The following is a 21859-nucleotide window of genomic DNA, read 5'->3' on the forward strand; positions in this document are numbered from 1 at the left end:
CTGGCTGAGCTTACAGAGTCACGCCACTGACTCCATTTCAAACAAAATAACCAGCGACACCAGGATTCGAACCCCTGTCTTCATGCAGAAAGGATTTTAAGTCTAGAATGCGTAGTGTCTAATTCAGTTTAACGTAAATTGTATTATTTAATTTAACAACCTTCAATTAAAAACAAAATTAAATAATCAAGTTAATCTCAAAACAAGCAGAATTTTTATAGAAAATGCAATTTGGGGTAGGGGGATGTATTTCCCCTGGTACCCATTTAGAGTTGGGTCGACTCTGGCTGAGCTTAGGGAGTCACGCCACTGACTCCATACCAAACAAAATAACCAGCAACACCAGGATTCGAACCCCTGTCCTCACGGACAAAGGATTGTTTAGATAAACATAAGTATATATTGACTAGTTATCTATAAAAGTCGTAACAGAATACCTTTAGTTGATTTCCGCTTCTGTGATCCTTTTTTCTCCTTCGTCTCTTTACTATCACCCATCTTGGATTCATCCTTGACTTTTTGTCCTTTTGCTTTTGTCCTGTTTTCTTTGGACTCGTCGTCATCCTCATCTTCTTCTAAAATAAGGATAGTACATAATAATATATATAATAATACATAATAATAAGTGTGACAAATAACTTAGAGTGCGTTTGACCATTCCTTAACCGACTTATCCGCTCAATATTAGCTTCCCGGATGGTATTCGTAAAAGATAACAACAAATACAACAAATAACGACAAAAACTTGTCAACTGAAACTCTATAAGCAACTAGGCGAATAACAACATTAATCGCATGCACTCCACTTTAAACCTAGCTTATTCTCAAACCCTTGGAGGTGTGCCACTGTTCTTTTGTCTCTCTGCATATAATATTTCTAAAGATGGAGTTGTTTACTTATATATGAGGTCACTTACCCGACAATCAAACTAGGCCTTTTTGAGTAGTAACCTTACTAAACCTCTGACGTCATTTACGCCTCATGAAACGCTAAGAATAAGTAATCTTGGAATGTTCGAAGGCACTATTATATATAGCCAAGAAAAAACACAAGGAGCTTTGTCAAAAGTATACTATAGATGTCAGTAGTATACTATAGTAGTGAGTTGTAAATAGTATACTATAAATCAATCCGTCAATGGAAAAAAGACTCAAACTTCCGGAGCGGAGAAACCCACGAGATCCCCATGAATTTTCAGCTGTGTAAAAACAAATTTAGTCACTAAATGCTGATAATGCATAAAAGAGCTAACACTGTAGTCAGGTCTGCATTTATAGTAACGCCTACAATTTATTTTGTTATCCGTTTTCTTAAAAGATAAATAATAGCAAATAATTAATTATCAATAATCATAATTAATTATGGGAAATCATAAAATTAAGTTAGTAGCAAATTATTAAGTAACACATTTTAGCAGGTAATTAACTATCATTAACGATAATTGAATTTCGGCAAATACCCAATGAAAATTTGATTTTTTTTTCTATCAGGACGAATATGAACCTACCATATGCCTCTTTAGACCTCACAAATATAAAGCAAAATTGCCTAATTTTTCAATGACAATCACCAATGCTTTAGATGGAAGACACTTTTTTTTCGTAAAACAAAGTTTGTTTTATTCATTAATCTAAATAATCTGATGGACCAGTCCTTAGTGATAGGTATAGTAAATGCTAAATATGTATTTGAAATAAGTGCTTAATTGCTTCTGTACGTTTCAAATAAAAAATACGATTAAATACACTTTGAAGAGCCCCCTCCTGCACTTGTAGCTTTTTCACTGTGAAAATTTGAAAAACCTTCAGCAAAATACTATAGTAATCCAACTACAAGTCATTCAACTTTTGAGCTGAGACCAGCCCAAGAAAATGAGAAAGTTAATCTAAATGATGTACAACTGGTAGAGATGCGTCTAAAATAAATATTATCGTACGAAAAAAGAACTAAAGAGACGACCACAAGTTGAGCATCGTCAATAAAAAAAAAAAAAAAAAAAAACTGACGACTGATATTATCATTATTTATTGAGAGTAGCATAAAATACAAGGTTTTCGAACCAATTACAGACTCTAAATTAAGAGAAAATATGGAGTAATATTTTAAAGACAAAAAGTAGCCAAGGGATTCTATCGAATGTGAGAGTAAATGTGCTTAAGGAATCTTCGTCCAGCTTTCTTTTACTTGAAGCCCTGTTATAAATGGTAGCAATTGACAAATATCGATAAGAATAACTTCGAGAAGAAAGGAAACTAGCTGAGATTGCAGAGATTGAGATTTACGCCACGTTTATTTTTAAATACATAGAACAAAGGTACCATAAAACAGTTTCGGTCAATGTAATCAATTTGATAGTGAACCCACCCTAAATTTCATATGTTCCGAGACAGACACCTTTTAACATTTCAATCCAGACTTCAATATCAGAACACAAAATTCACTTCGGTCGAATATCTAGAAAAACTGTAGAAGTACAGTTTGAGAGAGATTGAAATTTACTATAACAAATGAACAACAATTACAGTTTAACGGTCATCCCAAGACGTAAAAACCTTGCCCGAGGGAGTGGCAATAAATACACTACAAAGAACAAAACTAACAACCATTTACAACATAATATCTAATCAGCATCACAGACCATATAATAAACAATTTATCATGTATTAATAATTTATTGATTTATTTCTTTACAACTACCCCCCCCCCCCAAAAAAAAACAACAACTAAGAGACATGCTTTCTAAAATGCATTTCTTTGATTCTACTCTTAAACAAAGAAATATCACTAACAAATATAAGTTCAATAGGGACAAATCCTTTTATGTGACAGTGAAACAACAAAAAAATCTGTGGATTTTTTCGGTCGCATATGCAGTGGCTGTCTTCAGAAGATAAACTATCTGCTTAAGACGGCCACTACATACGTGATCGAAATATTAAGATATTTTTTTTTCCTGCTTCAATGTCAAACAAAAGAATTTGTTCCTATTGAACTGTTATTTGTACGTCATGGAAAGGCAGTGTAGTATTCGAAAATACCTAAGAAATAAAACTAATATTTGTTATATTAAGATCAAGATATTTCCAACTCCTAATCCCATTATGAAGCACAGAAAACGTCACACAATGACAAAAAGTGCCTAGTATTATAAATTCACCACGTTTTTTGAAGTATCTTATCCATCATTGCCCGCACTTGTATCTTTAGACAGATATACACCTATGACAGTTACCCAGATTTTGCTGCTGTCTCGCGTAAAGGTCGGATGTTTCCACACTTATAGGATAATTGTTAAAACTTTTTACTACGCTCTTCTCAAGCGAGGATGGGCAATTTAGGTAGGGCTATGGAGTTGGTTACAAGTTATAACCAACTATGACTCCAAACATTTTCAGTATACTAACTCCATTCAGCAAAACTTTACTAAAACTTCCACGGCACAGCCCTGTTTTAAAGTTTCATTTAAATAGATTTTACAAGTTATAACCAACTTCAACTCCAAACATTTTCAATATACCAACTCCAGCTCCGACTTCTTTCAGCATAACTTTACTAAAACATCGACTCCACAGCCCTGTTCTAAAGCTTTATTTAACTAAATTCTATAAATAATAACCTACTCCAATTCCAGACATCAATAAACCGACACATATTCCGACTCCAACTCCATTCAGCAAAATTTACTAAAACTCCGACTCCACAGTTCTGAATGTAGGGCAAGGGAGCAGAGCAATGTAGACCACTAGGATTGAACATTATTAGTCTGCAGATCCTCACAGTGAGAGAGGCTTAGCAAACAATTCTAGGCAGTAACCTCAGAACAACAAAAGTGTGAGATACGGCTTAAGCATGGCAAATGAAATTACAATTTTTATAGATTTTTTTTCATAGTATTTTTCGGGTGTTTCGTCACTGTCAAGCGTAAAGCCCCACTTCCCCACTAATGGGACAATTGCCCAAATCGTTTGCAAAGTTGCTCTCAAAGAGAAAATCAGCAGGAAAATATACATTAAGAGACTGAAAACATGATTGAATATACATTGTTCTGCTGATTCACTCTTTAAGAGCAGCCTGGCAAACAGTTTATGGCAATTTTTTGTCAGTCTTTAGGCTTGAAAGCAGCGATAATAACAATAAGTTTTACTATAAGCCAAATGAGAGCATACAAAGCATTATTCTGAAGCACATATCACAATATCATAGCCTCTCCACAACCCCCCCTCCCCTCCATTCCTCCCAAAAAATAAAAACAAAGAAAAAATAAAAAATTTAATTAATCTACTTTTTTTTATCACTTTATTGATATATATATTTGCCAATCTGAAAGATTATCCTTTTTAAGTCGTCTACAGGATCCCTGGGACCTCAAGGGTACCACCCTAAAAAAAGAAAAAAAAAATTACTTCTTAAATGAGAAACACAGCATCCACTCCCAGATTACATCTGGGGCAAGAATAATCTGCGTCTGAGGCCAGCCTTTTACTATCCAACACTTTATTTTTTATTTTTCAAGGGTAGACATTTCGTTCGAATACGAAACGACATTCCTAATATTTCGGACGCTAAACCTAATTTACAATAATTCTTAAAACCAACAACTTCTTGAATGTGGACACAAAACCTCAGTGTCTCGGACCTCCCAACTGAAGGGCTCCAAACCTGGATTTCATGGTCTTCCATTCTGCTCCTAAGCAGAGTCATAAGCGATTCATCCTTCTCTAGTGGTCCTAGTCACTCATTCCAAATATAAGATAGTTTAGCTCCATCTACTACAGATTTTATTTGGTACGGCTATGACATATTTCAGAGAAATTGATAAGAATTAAAATAAAAGTATTAATTAAAATATTAATTAAAATAAATTAAATAATAATAATTAATAATAATAAAATAAATAAATAATAATAAATAATAATAAAAAATAAAAAATAATAATAATAATAATAAATAATAAAAATAATAAAAAAAATAATTATAATAAATAATAATAATAATTAATAATAATAAAAAAATAATAATTAAAATAAGTTAAAATAATAAATAAAATATTAATTTTAAATAAAAGACAGTGTAAATAAAAAAGAAATAAACTTACCAGAGCTATCAAGAAGTTGGCTATAGACTTCTATATCAAATTTAACCTTCTTAAGTAGATTTGTGATTAATTCTGGATTTTTCTTATCCTCGCTTTTGAACTTATTCAACAGGTCGTTTCGGGTATAATGCGGAAAAAATTGAGTCATCTTGTCAAAGTTGGTTCCAATTAAAGTCAAAGCGGTGTAAAATTTTGCAGTTTCTGGAATAATACACCAGTAAGTTTAAGTTTCCATTTATAATAATAAGTTTCAATTCAAAATCAACGGGCTCCAAATATAGAAATTCCAAATATAGAACTAAATAAGAAAATATTACTTAAGCAAGCTATGGTATTCAAGAGAAATGAAAATGTCCTACTCCACTTTATTCCACTTAATATTGTGTTAGAAATTCCGTTAGCTATTTTATTAGTTTGGGCTGTCTCATTATCCATCAAATCATTGATGGAAAAAATAACTACATAAAAGGAAATTTCGTCACTGACTTTAGAATGGCTTTTTTGATTTCTGACAAATAAAAACGTTAAAAATTGTAAGTTTGTAACTTTAAAATAATTACATAAAAGGAAATTTCATCACTGACTTGCTCTGGCGAAAAATAACTTTAGAAATGCTTCAATGGCTCCCTTCAATAAAATAAAAAGCCATTTGCATCCTTTAGTGGGCTTTTTTGATTTCTGACCAAAAAATGATAAAAATTGTAAGTTTGTAACTTTAAAATAATGACATAAAAGGAAATTTCATCACTGACTTGCTCTGGCGAAAAATAACTTTAGAAATGCTTCAATGGCTCCCTTCAATAAAATAAAAAGCCATTTGCATCCTTTAGTGGGCTTTTTTTATTTCTGGCAAAAAAATGATAAAAATTGTAAGTTTGTAACTTTAATATAATTACATAAAAGGAAATTTCATCACTGACTTGCTCTGGCGAAAAATAACTTTAGAAATGCTTCAATGGCTCCCTTCAATAAAATAAAAAGCCATTTGCATCCTTTAGTGGGCTTTTTTGATTTCTGACCAAAAAAATGATAAAAATTGTAAGTTTGTAACTTTAAAATAATTAAATAAAAGGAAATTTCATCACTGACTTGCTCTGGCGAAAAAGAACTTTTAGAAATGTTCCAATGGCGCCCTTCAATAAAATAAAAAGCCATTTGCATCCTTTAGTGATCTTTTTTGATTTCTGACCAAAAAATGATAAAAATTGTAAGCTTGTAACTTTAAAATAATTACATAAAAGGAAATTTCATCACTGACTTGCTCTGGCGAAAAATAACTTTAGAAATGCTTCAATGGCTCCCTTCAATAAAATAAAAAGCCATTTGCATCCTTTAGTGATCTTTTTTGATTTCTGACCAAAAAATGATAAAAATTGTAAGTTTGTAACTTTAAAATAATAACATAAAAGGAAATTTCATCACTGACTTGCTCTGGCGAAAAATAACTTTAGAAATGCTTCAATGGCTCCCTTCAATAAAATAAAAAGCCATTTGCATCCTTTAGTGATCTTTTTTGATTTCTGACAAAAAAAATGATAAAAATTGTAAGTTTGTAACTTTAAAATAATTATATAAAAGGAAATTTCATCACTGACTTGCTCTGGCGAAAAAGAACTTTTAGAAATGTTCCAATGGCTCCCTTCAATAAAATAAAAAGCCATTTGCATCCTTTAGTGGGCTTTTTTGATTTCTGACAAAAAAAATGATAAAAATTGTAAGTTTGTAACTTTAAAATAATTAAATAAAAGGAAATTTCATCAATGACTTGCTCTGGCGAAAAAGAACTTTTAGAAATGTTCCAATGGCGCCCTTCAATAAAATAAAAAGTCATTTGCATCCTTTAGTAATCTTTTTTGATTTCTGACCAAAAAATGATAAAAATTGTAAGTTTGTAACTTTAAAATAATTACATAAAAGAGAATTTCATCACTGACTTGCTCTGGCGAAAAAGAACTTTTAGAAATGTTCCAAAGGCTCCCTTCAATAAAATAAAAAGCCATTTGCGTCCTTTAGTGGTATTTTTTGATTTCTGACCAAAAAAATGATAAAAATTGTAAGTTTGTAACTTTAAAATAATTACATCAAAGGAAACTTTATCACTGACTTGCTCTGGCGAAAAAGAACTTTTAGAAATGTTCCAAAGGCTCCCTTCAATAAAATAAAAAGCCATTTGCGTCCTTTAGTGATCTTTTTTGATTTCTGACCAAAAAAATGATAAAAATTGTAAGTTTGTAACTTTAATATAATTACATAAAAGAAAATTTCATCACTGACTTGCTCTGGCGAAAAAGAACTTTTAGAAATGTTCCAATGGCGCCCTTCAATAAAATAGAAACTCATTTGCATCCTTTAGTGATCTTTTTTGATTTCTGACCAAAAAAATGATAAAAATTGTAAGTTTGTAACTTTAAAATAATTACATAAAAGGAAATTTCATCACTGACTTGCTCTGGCGTAAAATAACTTTAGAAATGTTTCAATGGCTCCCTTCAATAAAATAAAACGCCATTTGCATCCTTTAGTGGGCTTTTTTGATTTCTGACCAAAAAAATGTTATAAATTTTAAGTTTGTAACTTTAAAATAATTAAATAAAAGGAAATTTCATCAATGACTTGCTCTGGCGAAAAAGAACTTTTAGAAATGTTCCAAAGGCGCCCTTCAATAAAATAAAAAGTCATTTGCATCCTTTAGTGATCTTTTTTGATTTCTGACCAAAAAATGATAAAAATTGTAAGCTTGTAACTTTAATATAATTACATAAAAGGAAATTTCATCACTGACTTGCTCTGGCGAAAAATAACTTTAGAAATGCTTCAATGGCCCCCTTCAATAAAATAAAAAGCCATTTGCATCCTTTAGTGGGCTTTTTTGATTTCTGACAAAAAAAATGATAAAAATTGTAAGTTTGTAACTTTAAAATAATTAAATAAAAAGAAATTTCATCAATGACTTGCTCTGGCGAAAAAGAACTTTTAGAAATGTTCCAATGGCGCCCTTCAATAAAATAAAAAGTCATTTGCATCCTTTAGTGATCTTTTTTGATTTCTGACCAAAAAAATGATAAAATTGAAAGCTTGTAACTTTAAAATAATTACATAAAAGGAAATTTCATCACTGACTTGCTCTGGCGAAAAATAACTTTAGAAATGCTTCAATGGCTCCCTTCAATAAAATAAAAAGCCATTTGCGTCCTTTAGTGATCTTTTTTGATTTCTGACCAAAAAAATGATAAAAATTGTAAATTTGTAACTTTAATATAATTACATAAAAGGAAATTTCATCACTGACTTGCTCTGGCGAAAAAGAACTTTTAGAAATCTTCCAATGGCTCCCTTCAATAAAATAAAAAGCCATTTGCATCCTTTAGTGGGCTTTTTTGATTTCTGACCAAAAAAATGATAAGAATTGTAAGTTTGTAACTTTAAAATAATTAAATAAAAGGAAATTTAATCCATGACTTGCTCTGGCGAAAAAGAAATTTTAGAAATGTTCCAATGGCACCCTTCAATAAAATAAAAAGTCATTTGCATCTTTTAGTGATCTTTTTTGATTTCTGACCAAAAGAAATGATAAAAATTGTAAGTTTGTAACTTTAAAATAATTACATAAAAGGAAACTTCATCACTGACTTGCTCTGGCGAAAAATAACTTTAGAAATGTTTCAATGGCTCCCATCAATAAAATAAAAAGCCATTTGCATCCTTTAGTGGGCTTTTTTGATTTCTGACCAAAAAATGATAAAAATGGTAAGTTTGTAACTTTAAAATAATTACAAAAAAGGAAATTTTATCACTGACTTTCTCTGGCGAAAAAGAACTTTTAGAAATGTTCCAAAGGCTCCCTTCAATAAAATAAAAAGTCATTTGCATCCTATACTGGTATTTTTTGATTTCTGACCAAAAAAAGATAAAAATTGTAAGTTTGTAACTTTAAAATGATTACATCAAAGGAAAATTCATCACTGACTTGCTCTGGCAAAAAAGAACTTCCCCGGAAATCTTAGAAAAATCATCTAACTTTTCTCGTTTTGTACCGCAGAAGGAAACATTCAGTTTTAATAAACCTTATATTATTGGAAAGTGTGAATTTTGTTTTTCCAATTAAACGGAGCAAAACGGTATATTCAACAAAATTCAATACCCTAATATATGATAAAATCATAGGGGGGAGGAGTCGTAAATCACAAGGCTAAGATCAACAATACTTTCACAAGACTTACAAAACCAATCTACAAGCTAGTCCATCTTTAAAGAAACATCGATGACACCGTATCTTATAGAAAAAGTATAACTATTACCATAAGATATTAGTCACTTTGGTCAGTTTATAGAATGATTCAACTGAAATAATGTTACGCAAAAGATAATCTCTATTCAAGATCTATAAACTATTATGGAAAATCACGTAGCTGCAACCTAGTAAGAGACGAATCATATAAAAGGAAAAATATTTACAATATTTCAGCAACAATTCTACTTTTTGAACTGAAACTAGAAAATGCCTCAAAATTTTAAAATAAGTTTATTTTACTTTAGTTTTTAAATATAAGTTTACAGTATAACAGTATTATAGTTTAGTTTTACAGTATAACTTTGAAATTTGGTATGGTTTTCTAGAAAAAAACAGATCTTTAATTAAGAGAGGAAAAGACTCCGTTTAATGGCTTATCGTGGTTGCAGCGGTAGTAGCAACCTAGTAAGAGACGAACACGTCCTATAGTAACAAAAACAATAGCCCACGACTCCAAAAATGGAGTCAGATCGAAACAAAAAGCACATCATTAGGACCGCCTTGTCCAAAAACCATATAAAGGAAATTGACAGTCCCTTGGCTTGAACAATAAGAAAAATTCGTTGGCTTGAAAAACAAGGAAAGTGGCTCCAACCACGATATTCTGCATCGAAAGCCTTTTTTTTTTTACCTTCACTGTCAACAGGCCACTAGAAAATCCTAGAGAGCTGTTTAATGGCCCATTTTAAAGGAAATTGCTACATATAGTCAGTTTTGTAATTAACAAAAATAATGTTAGAAATAAAATCATTTTTTTTTACAAAATAATGTATTTTCAAACAGTTCGTGGTAACGAACTGTAAGTAAGGAGCGACCCGGTAACCTCAATGGTAACCGAAACTCTAAAAACCGGAATTTTGGTACCAATAGATACATCAAAAGAATCAGATTTTGATTTCAAATATATAAGTCTCATCAAGTTTAATCTTACCCATCAAAAGTTACGCACCTGAGAAAATTTGGCTGATTTTTGAAAAAAGGGGGAAAGACCCCCTAAAAGTTATAGAACCTTAATGAAAATCACACCATCATATTCAGCGTATCAGAGAACCCTACTGTAGAGGTTTCAAGCTCCTATCTACAAAAATGTGGAATTTTGCATTTTTTGCCAGAAGAAAGATCACGGGTGCGTGTTTATTTGTTTGTTTGTTTTTTTCCCCAGGGGTAATCGTATTGACCCAGTGGTCCTAGAATATCGTAAGAGGGCTCATTTGAACGGAAATTAAAAGTTCTAGTGCCCTTTTTAAGTGACCAAAAAAATGGAAGGCAACTAGGCCCCCTCCCACGCTCATTTTTTTCTCAAAGTCACCCAATTAAAATTTTGAGATAGCCATTTTGTTTAGCATAGTCGAAAATCTAATAAATGTCTTTTACGATGACTTAATCCCCCAAAGTTCCCAGGGGAAGGGCTGCAAGTTATGAACTTTTCCCATTGCTTGCATACTGTATTGGTTATTGGGAAGTAAACAGACATTTTCAGGAAGCATTTTTTTTTGGTGGGGGGGGGAGGGGGGATTGAGGAGTGGGTTACTCGGGATAATCTTTCCGTGGAGGATGTTTCTTTGGGGTAAGGGACATTTCCATGAAAGGGGCGCCGGATTTCCAAGCATTATTTAAAAAACGATCAGAAATTAAATTAAAAAAAAAACAAATTTTTTCAACTGAAAGTAAGAAGCAGCATTAGAACTTAAAATGAACAGAAATTATTACGTATATGAGGGGTTTCTCCCCCAAGTCAATACCTCGCTATTTACGCTACAGTTTTTTTAAGCGCTTTCAAAAAAGCTATCTATTCTAATTAAACGCCCTTTGTGATTCAGGGGTGTGTTAATTAATATTTTTTTAAATTTTAACTTAAAGAGCGTGGTATTGACTAAGGGGAGAACCCCATCCTATACCTAATAACATATACGTAATAAAAAAAAAAAACAATAAAAAAATAAAAGCGATACGGCTCAATAGTAAGCGAAACTTTTAAAAACAGAACTTTGATGTCAATAAATGTATCAAAAGAATGGGCTTATAATACTGATTCTAAATATACAAATTTTGTTAAGTTTAGCATTACTCATCAAAGGCTACTAGCCTTAGGAAACTTACCTGATTTTTTAAAGAGGGGGGAAACATCCCCTACAAGTGAAAAAAATTTAATGAAAATCACTGTCAGATTCAGCGTATCAGAAAACCCTATAACATAGGTTTCAAGCTCATATCTGCAAAAATCTGCAACTTTGTATTTTTTTCCAGAAGAAAAATATACGACTATAGAAGTTCGTTACGTAAGTTAATTTGTAAATTACGTCAGAACCGAATTTAGAGACAGTCATTTAGCAAAAGAAAAGTAAAATTTTTATGCAAATTTTGTTTACTTATTCAATGACGGCGAGCCAAAATAAAAGCTGCATTAACTAAAAAAAGATCAGAAATTAAATAAAAAAAACAAGTTTTTTAAACTGAAAGTAAGGAGCGATATTAAAACTTAAAACTAACAGAAATTATTCCATATATGAAAGGGGCTGTCCCTTCCTCAGCGCCTCGCTCTTTACGCTAAAGTTTGACTTTGTCTCACAACTTAATTTTTTATAACAATAAAAAACTTTAGCGTAAAGAGCGAGGCGTTGAGGAGGGGACAGTCCCTTTCATATACGGAATAATTTCTGTTCGTTTTAAGTTTTAATATCGCTCCTTACTTTCAGTTTAAAAAACTTGTTTTTTTTATTTAATTTCGTATACAAGATCGTGGTTGCAGCAATAACCGCAACCTAGTAAAAGACAAACACGTCCAATATCGCAGTTGAAGCGGTAGCTGCAATAATCATTAATGAATTATTATATGCATGATGATTGAACACACTTATCTTTTGACAAGGTAATATAACACAAACATCTTTTGAAAAGTTGCTTCTATGGGATATGGTACAAATTTTTACTTCACTGCCTGATTCGTTGTGGTTTGTTTTTCACTGTTAAACCTAAAAAAGTCATAAGATTTTTCTCTTCCTGTTTGTAACTTTACATATTCATAATATGTAGCTGCAACCTAATAAAAGACGAATTTATACTTCAAGAATGAGAATTAAAGTAAATGTGGAAACAGCCAATATTTGTAAAAGTGAAAGCTGGGGGACGTATATTTACGTATATATTACGTGAAACAACACACTTCTGGTAATGAAACACGCGCGCCTCTATGATTGTTTTCAAGTAGTTTGTTCAAGCGACAATGGATGTCGTAATTGTATATCAGAATCAAAAAGAGAAGAAAAGTGAATTTAGAAAATTACATATAAAACAAACAGAAACTACACTGAATGATAGACTGAAAAGAGAAGTTAGAACAAAAAATAAATTATACTTACGCACGAAGACTTAAAAAAACCTGTCGGACATTTGTTTTAAGTTTCACTTGTTAGGTATTCTCTGTGTACATAAATCGAGAAACTTATATCAGCACTTTAACTAACTCCAATAGTACGGGAGTAATTTTTTTGCATTAAAGAATCGAAAAAAAAAAAACAATAACAAAAAGCTTCGAACGCTGTTGCGAAAGACAGACCTAAATTCCGGACAAAAAATTATTCTACAATTTCCAGCAGATTTTGTCTTTAAACAATGCTCCCTTTCAAAAAGGGGGACAAATGCCTGTCATTGAGCAATTTTTTTCGGGGATCCGACACTTTAAAGAATCACCCTATCTCGTCCATTATAAAATTTTTTAGTTTGTGTGGTCAAACCTATTTAGAATTGACTGGGGGGTCTTGTCATAACTTGTGTAGCTTTGAAAGAGGACCCGAATAAACAAGAGAAAACTAAAAGCCGACACCTGTTTTCCCAATGAATCTTAGAAAGAATAATTAACTTTTTTCGTTTTGTGCTGGAGACAGATATATTCAGTTTTAACGAAATTTACATCATTAGAAAGCGTGAACTTAGTTTTTTGATTGAACGGAGCAGAATTTTCTTTTTAAAGCTAAGGAAAGGACAGTCCTTAGAAATATTCTAGTATACCTGCTTGGAGCCATAAAATCAGCTCAAAAGGAAATATGCTACTTTCAAAACAAATTTATGGGAATTTTGAAAAATATCCTGCAACCCCTCAAAATGGCGCCGGGTTGAAACCAAAAATACGCCATTGGAACTACTTTTGCCGAAGACCAAATGTATAGACCACTGGCTTGACAGCGAAAATTCCTTTTTTGCTTGGGTAGCACTGATGTGTACTGTTTTTTTCCTTCTCTGCAAGCTGGGCAATGAAATATCATAGAAATCTGTTTAAGGGTGCATAGAAAGCTTTTTAAGTACCCAAGCATAACGTTAAAAGTAAAATACAGTTTTTGACACAAACTGCTTCTTCATATACAAAATAATGATTGAAGTCATTATTTTAGGTTACAATTCTAACTGTGCTTGCAACCTTCATTTTTGGTAGCATTTTCGGGAATAATTTTACAGCTTTGGAAGTTTCCTGTTGTACTAACCGCCTTTATTAAAATCTTTGCTGGCACAGGATACATATTATCTATGCTGTTTTACTTGAATATATTAATATTATCTATATATATTATAATATATCTAATTTTACTTAATATTATCTATGCCTTTTACTTAAAAGTTTGTAAGAGATTATAGGTTTCCTTTGTTTTAATCTAACCTCTCGTTAGCTTTTCGAAGTGCTTACGCACCTACGATTCCCTGTCAATTTTTACCAAAATTGCCTCGGAAGCTCCCTATGGTGCTGGGAAAACTTGCTGATCTTACCTGTCTTGCCTCTGTCTTTGAGACTGTCGCCGACCCTGAGACTCACAAAATAAAGTTTATGGTATCGAACATCCTTAATGAGCCAAATGAAAAACTTTAAGAATCGTCGGGTATATTTGTAGAAAAAGCATTTTTAACCGTTTCGTTCAGGAGACAGAGATACTCAGTTTTAATGAAACTTCCATTATTAGAAATTGGAATTTTTTTCGATTAAACGGTGCAGAATTTTCTTTTAAAGGTTCAGGAAAGACACTCCATAGAAATATTCTAGCATACCTACTAAGAAAACACAAAAATCAGTTCAAAACAAATGTCGTTTGGTCAATTTAGCAGCTTTGGTAGTTCTCTTTGGTTCAGCTTGCACTGATTAAAAACCTTGTCGATAATTCTCATTGTCTTTTCAATGAAGCTTCATAATCAAGCCATAAGTTCTCAACAGCTTTTAATGATAACTAGTTTCATGGGAGAATTCACTAATGAACCCCTGTCTGTAATACTGTCAGCCGATGGTGGGACTCGTAAAATGATTTTTAAGGTTAAGGTATAGTATCCTCTTAATAGCTTCTATACCAGCTTAATTTTATAACAAGATCAGAGCTTAATTAGAGTGCGCAAAAAATTAAAAAAAAATTCTGTTCTTATATTTGTCGAAATAATTTTTTTCAATTTATTATTATTTATATTTATTATATTTGTATCATACTCATGTTGTATTTATCATGTCTATTTATAAATATATATATATATATATATATATATATATATATATATATATATATATATATATATATATATATATATATATATATATATATATATATATATATATATATATATATATATATATATATATATATAGGCCTATATATTCATATTTATTATAGTGTATTTAATATATAATATATTATATTTATTTATTTTTTATAGTAATTATTTACCTTTTTGAGAGAATAATATGCGACGCTTCTTGGCTTTTGGCTTTCCAAACCGACTGAAACTGCTACTTCTTGAATCCACAGCTGTTTGTGACTCCAAAGCCCGTCTCTCTGTAGCGGCTTCTTCTGTTTCTATTTCCTAAAATCAAGGACTCTGTGACATTAAATGGTAACGATAACAATGTTTTCCAATTTATAATCTTTAAACAGAGACGTTAATTCGCAAAAACGTTGGGAAGGGGACAAATGTACATTAATTATTTTTTTTGGGGGCGGGGGCAGTTTTGGTGTTTTTCGATTTCTATCCCATGAACATACCACAAAAGGTATTTTTCAGTTTAAATACAAAAATACATTTTAGAAAGTTCAGAGGGGGAAACTCTGCAGCCAGTTGATGCGCCTCTCTTCTACTTTCATTGTTTAACAGCACAGACAAGCTCTTCCATGGACGCGTATAATTAATGCTGTTTTTCACGGTGTCTTCTGGTTTCCAGAAAAAAAAGAAATATGTCATTAATACTTCCGCGTATAAGCGACAGAGCCCCCCCTACATATAAATACGTTTTCATTGCCTCATGAACAATATAGTTTTGCTATCGTATGAGGGATGTCCGCATCAGTCAAAATTAAAGTCTCGGGGAAAGTCTCTCACGTTTAGCCACGGATAAAACATTACATTATTTGCTCATAAGGAGAGTTAAGTGAATAAAGAGGCTATAGTGTGTTATAATCATCATGTATGAAAAACGAATCAGCGACATTTTGGCGTGCTCTTTTAATTTATGTGAATTTCCCTCTTTTCCGTCATAGAAAGCTGAAAGCTGGCAGACCAAGGCCCACTATAAGTCTTCGATCAAAGAGATTTAAATCCTTAGCTCGGTTCCGTTTCCGTTTCCATCCCTACAGCTTTAAATTTTATGATCCTGGTTTCAACAGGGTGCCTCTCCCCGCCCCTTTTCTAACAAAACACATCTGTGAAGAATTGTCCATCTAGAAAACTTTGTGTCCTTGCCCCAGTGCCACAGTAGCACAATTTTATTTAATCAACCTTTCTCATTCACGCTTTCAACTAGTCATTAACATGACTAGCTGAACCACTGTATATAAATTTATATAGTACAATCATTCCCTATCTCAACCATTAGACAAAGCCGGGACGAGATGCAAGTGGTCCGGAGAACATTTAAATAAGTATAAACATAAGCGACATTAGATTTCTTAACGGGTAGACAGGTCAGATTTCTCTTGAACGCAAAACTTGGCTTCACCTTTGTAACACTAAATTTTTAAGCTAATTTTAAATAAATTTATTCCAATACATATATAAAAGTCGGTAATTAGTAGTGTAATGTTATTATTAGATGTTTTTAGAAATTACAAGTTGGTTTCAAAGTCTCGAGTTGGTTTCAAAGGCATTTTGAGAAAGTTTCTGCCAAAACAGATGTCCCAGGGTAATATACACTGGGCCACTGATGGCAGACGAAATGGTAGGAGCTGTTTGTACGCGCCAATAATGTAGTAGCCAAAAATTACTGAGTCTGATTGTACTGTATAAATGCATATAAAGTGAGTTGAACTGTCATTAATGTTATTATAACATGACTGTTATTTGACCAGTGATTAACTTGTTTTTTTTTTTTACAATTAACACATATCATACTGCAATTTAATCCAGGCCAATTTGCGAAGTTCCAAAATGTCAATTTAAGATTCTAGTCGGCAAAAAAAATCATTAGGCCCACATCGAACTGGTAGAGAGATATACGAATACTATGCATGATTCAACGATCTTCACCGATACGACACCATATACCGACAGCAGTCGTTGTAAAACGTTCAATTGCACGCCGCATAGCAACCAAACATTAAAAGAACATGTTTTAATTGTATAGTGCGAAAGATTACGAAGTCGATTGTGATTCAGATAAAAGATTCATTCACAGTTAGATTTACACAATAATGAATTTACTTAACACCGAGATTTAGCAAACATTGGACCCATTCATGACGGAAGTTAACTGACTGGCTGGTTGAGGCTAGCTAAGATATAAAATGTTCATCACATGGCTAACTTCCAGTACAATTATTTTCTATGCAGCTAAGAATTGATAATGAACCTCTGACTGGCTGGTCTTAGCGAAATTCCTAAAACGTTACAATAAAAGCTAATTCACAAAAAAAATCTTACGAGCTTAGCAAGATGTTCAGCAAAACATATTGTTATTCTTGATACATTTGTTTTTCCTTTGTACAGTTCAGAGGCACCAATTCACGAATTACCTAGACAAAAAAAACAACTATTTTTTCTCCTTGAACATCGGAATTACGCTTGGACACGCAATTACACTTGGACAAAGCGCTCTTTACCCTAATGTTTGATTTTTTATTCCGATTATCTAAGAATGACTCCTGAAATGCAAGGGCCGTTTAATTAGAATAGTAAGCTTATTTTAAACTAAAAAAAAAAATTAGAGTAAAGAGCGAGGTATTTAAAAGGGGAGCACTCCCTCATATACGTAATAATTTCTGTTCGTTTTAAGTTTTAATGTTGCTCAGTTGAAAAACTTCTTTTTTATTTAATTACTCATCGATTTTTAAATAATGGCGGGAAATCTAGCTCCCCCTCGATGGAAAATTCCCCTCCCCCACGGAAAAATACTCACGTGTGACCCCTCTCCCCTGCCAGAAAAATATTTGTATATTTACCAATAGCCAATACTATATGGAAATAATTGGCTTGTAACCCTTCCTCCGAAGGCTGTGGGGGGTCAAGTCATCCTCAAACAGATAGTTATTAGATCTTTCGACTATGCTAAACAAAATGGCTATCTCAAATTTTGATCGGACGACTCTGGGAAAAAAGGGGCGTGGGAGAGGGCCTAGCTGCCTTTCAATATTTTTGGTCACTTAAAAAGGGCACAAGACCTTTTGATTTCAGATCGAATGAGCCTAATCTCAACCTTCTAGGACCACTGACTTGATTTACGATCACCCCTGGGAAAAAAACAACAACAAATAAAGACGTCTCCGTGATTTTGCTTCTAGCGAAGAATGCAAAATTCCACATTTTTGTATATAGGAGCTTGAAACCTCTACTGTAGGGTTCTCTGATATGCTGACTTTGATGGAGTGACTTTCATTAACCCTTTGACCGGGTATCCCGCGATTTGGACGTGCTCACACTTATCTAGGTTTATTTACGTTATCATCACGTGATTCCACCATTCGAGCATTCTTCTTGTGCTGACAACTTTTATGCATCCCGATTCGACATACTCGACACCGACTTCGACATACATTATTTATGGTTTTGTTTTTTCGTTGTTATTGAAGCAATTACCCCATCTACATGTGTTTTTGTACTGGCAGATTGATATTGTTTCTCAGTATTTTGCTATATGCCTGTAAAATATAGTTGTGTAAAGGAGTGTCTCTTGTTTTTATGAATTATGAAAATTTGATTTGTGTTGCAGCATACTAGTAGGCCCTAATCATGGGTGCCCATATGGGGGGGGGCTCTTGCCCCCCTGGCTGAATGATGCTGCCTTATTTTTATTTTTTTTTGTTCTGTGACTTCTATTATATAGCATTAAAAGTTGCAATTAGACGAAGTTTGCCCCCCTGGAATTCAGCTTATGGGCGTCCATGGCCCTAATTAGGAAGCAAGATGGAAGAATATGATAATGACAATGAATATTTGTCTTTCTAGGATGAAAATCGTTCAGATACAGAATCACTAGGCTTGGGTAATAGAAATAAATTTGCATTTTCAAATATTTATTTTACCATTTACATATAAAAAAGTCGGCAGAATTAAACAAAATGTTATTTTAAATAAATTTTGATAAATTATGGTTTAAAAACATTTATTTAAGCATTTATAAACGAAAAAAAACTACTTAAAAAAAACAAATTTGGAAAAATAAATACATCAGAAGATTAAGATCACTTGATATTTTGGGGATCTTTTTCCCTTTTTCAAAAATAGGGCAAATTTTCTCAGGTTCGTAACTTTTGATGGGTAGCATTAAACTTGATGAATTTCCTATATTTTGAATATGCATCAAAATCCAATTCTTTTGATGTGTCCATTGTTACCAAGATTCAATTTCTTAGAGTGTCGGTTACTACTAAGCTCCATCACTCCAACTTACAGTTCGTTACCACGAACTGTTTGATTAATTTAGAAAAAAACCTTGAAGAAAATAAGTTTTTCAAAGAAAAATATAGTTCTTCCAAAGTTTTTCAAAGGAAGAGTTGTATTAAAACATATGATCAAGATTTTCCGAATGAATTTTTCATCCAATCAGAAATTTCTCTAATATGGTTCTGAAGAGTGGGTGCTCCAAAAAAACGGAGGAGGATTTGCTAGATGTTTTCAAGAGAAATTGCCTATGGATTGCATGGGTATTCAACTGACTGACCGGATCTCAAATAGTAAGCTGTAAGAAAAATGTGGGCCAATCCCACTTTGTAGTGCCATAATAAGAAAGAGTTTGAGATGGCTAGAATAGATTATACAGATTAAGGATGACAGATTACCCAAGATCTTCCTTGCCGGGTAAACGTCTACAGCCAAATGGAAAGCAGGTCACCCCCTAATGGAGGAGCGAGTATGTCGTACGGGAAGAATTAATGGAAATGGGAACGTCTCGGGTGGGTGTAAAGAGGAAGGCTTTGGATAGATTAGGTAAGAGGAGGAGCGTGCATCTAAGTTGGCCTTAGGTGGCTTGGTGCTGCAGTTAGTTGTTAGTAGTAGTAATACCATAAGCCTTGAAAAAATCAGATTCGCTAATGTTAGCGCATGCTAAATCTCATTATTAGTAAAATTTCATTTTGAATTGACCTTAAACTGAACTTTGCTGATGATTCTAGTAAGGTCTGGAAATTAACTAAACCTCATTATGAATGGTTCTGGTATTGGCCAAAATATTGACGTAAGATCAATCGCATTGTGAATTGGCCTTTAACCATCCCTATTTGACTGAGCTCTTCTGAAAATTATTGTCTTTCATTGGGTTAACCATAGCAACAAACTTGAAAAAAGTACTTGTTTTTAAAACTAAAAAGAGTTTAGCATATCCCTAGAAAACATGAAGCAAAAAAAGTAATTGTTTTTAAAACTAAAAATAGTTTAGCATATCCCTAGAAACATGAAGCAAAAAAAAGTACTTATTTTAAAAACTAAAAAGTTTAGCATATCCCTATAAACCATGAAGCAAAAAAAGTACTTGTTTTTAAAACTAAACAGAGTTTAGCATATCCCTAAAAAGCATGAAGCAAAAAAAGTGATTGTTTTTAAAACTAAAAAGAGTTTAGCATATCCCTAAAAAGCATGAAGCAAAAAAAAGTACCTGTTTTTAAAACTAAAAAGAGTTTAACATATCCCTAGAAAACATGAAGCAAAAAAAGTAATTGTTTTTAAAACTAAAAATATTTTAGAATATCCCTAAAAAACATGAAGCAAAAAAGTACTTTTTTTTAAAAATAAAAAGAGTTTAGCATATCCCTAGAAACCATGAAGCAAAAAAAGTACTTGTTTTTAAAACTAAAAAGAGTTTAGCATATCCCTAGAAAACATGAAGCAAAAAAAAAGTACTTGGTTTTAAAACTAAAAAGAGTTTAGCATATCCCTAGAAAACATGGAGCAAAAAAGTACTTGTTTTTAAAACTAAAAAGAGTTTAGAATATCCCTAGAAACCATGTAGCAAAAAAAGTACTTGTTTTCAAAATTAAAAAGAGTTTAGCATATCCCGAAAAAACAAGAAGCAAAAAAAGTACTTGGTTTTTAAACTAAAAAGAGTTTAGCATATCCCTAAAAAACATGAAGCAAAAAAAGTACTTGTTTTTAAAACTAAAAAGAGTTTAGCATATCCCTAGAAAACATGAAGCAAAAAAAGTTCTTGTTTTCAAAAATAAAAAGAGTTTAGCATATCCCTAGAAAACATGAAGCAAAAAAAAGGTTCTTGTTTTTAAAACTAAAAAGAGTTTAGCATATACCTAAAAAACATGAAGCAAAAAAGTAATTGTTTTTAAAATTAAAAAGAGTTTAGCATATCCCTAGAAAACATGAAGCAATAAAAAGGTAATTGTTTTTAAAACTAAAAAGAGTTTAGCATATCCCTAAAAAACATGAAGCAAAAAAAAGGTGCTTGTTTTTAAAACTAAAAAGAGTTTAGCATATCCCTAAAAAACATGAAGCAACAAAAGTACTTGTTTTTAAAACTAAAAAGAGTTTAGCATATCCCTAGAAATCATGAAGCAATAAAAATTACTTGTTTTTAAAACTAAAAAAAGTTTAGCATATCCCTAGAAAACATGAAGCAAAAAAAGGTGCTTGTTTTTAAAACTAAAAAGAATTTAGCATATCCCTAGAAAGCATGAAGCAAAAAAATTACTTGTTTTTAAAACTAAACAGAGTTTAGCATATCCCTACAAAACATGAAGAAAAAAAAGTAATTGTTTTTAAAACTAAAAAGAGTTTAGCATATCCCTAGAAAACATGAAGCAAAAAAAAGGTGCTTGTTTTTAAAACTAAAAAGAGTTTAGCATATCCCTAGAAAGCATGAAGCAACAAAAGTACTTGTTTTTAAAACTAAAAGAGTTTAGCATATCCCTAGAAAACATGAAGCAAAAAAATGTGATTGTTTTTAAAACTAAAAAGAATTTAGCATATCCCTAGAAAACATGGAGCAAAAAAGTAATTGTTTTTAAAAATAAACATAGTTTAGCATATCCCTAGAAAACATGAAGCAAGAAAAAAGTACTTGTTTTTAAAA

The 21859-nt window shown here is 32.0% G+C and overlaps 1 protein-coding gene across 4 annotated transcripts in view; it reads right to left on the bottom strand.

Annotated features, from left to right (window-relative positions):
- Positions 1 to 21859, bottom strand: part of LOC148944093 (uncharacterized) — a 394466-nt gene that overhangs the window by 4566 nt on the left and 368041 nt on the right. For all 4 annotated transcript variants that reach the window (XM_089100726.1, XM_089100725.1, XM_089100723.1 and 1 more), the window contains exons 5-7: positions 15084 to 15219; positions 5097 to 5297; positions 438 to 575 (exon numbers count right to left, since the gene is read on the bottom strand). In XM_089100726.1, the coding sequence (XP_088956852.1) occupies positions 438 to 575; positions 5097 to 5297; positions 15084 to 15219 (475 nt within the window). The remainder of the gene's footprint in view (positions 1 to 437; positions 576 to 5096; positions 5298 to 15083; positions 15220 to 21859) is intronic.

This window comes from Artemia sp. Qi Xiang Cuo, chromosome 14 (genome assembly GCF_049724085.1).
Source record: "Artemia sp. Qi Xiang Cuo chromosome 14, ASM4972408v1, whole genome shotgun sequence".
Lineage (NCBI taxonomy): Eukaryota > Metazoa > Arthropoda > Branchiopoda > Anostraca > Artemiidae > Artemia > Artemia sp. Qi Xiang Cuo.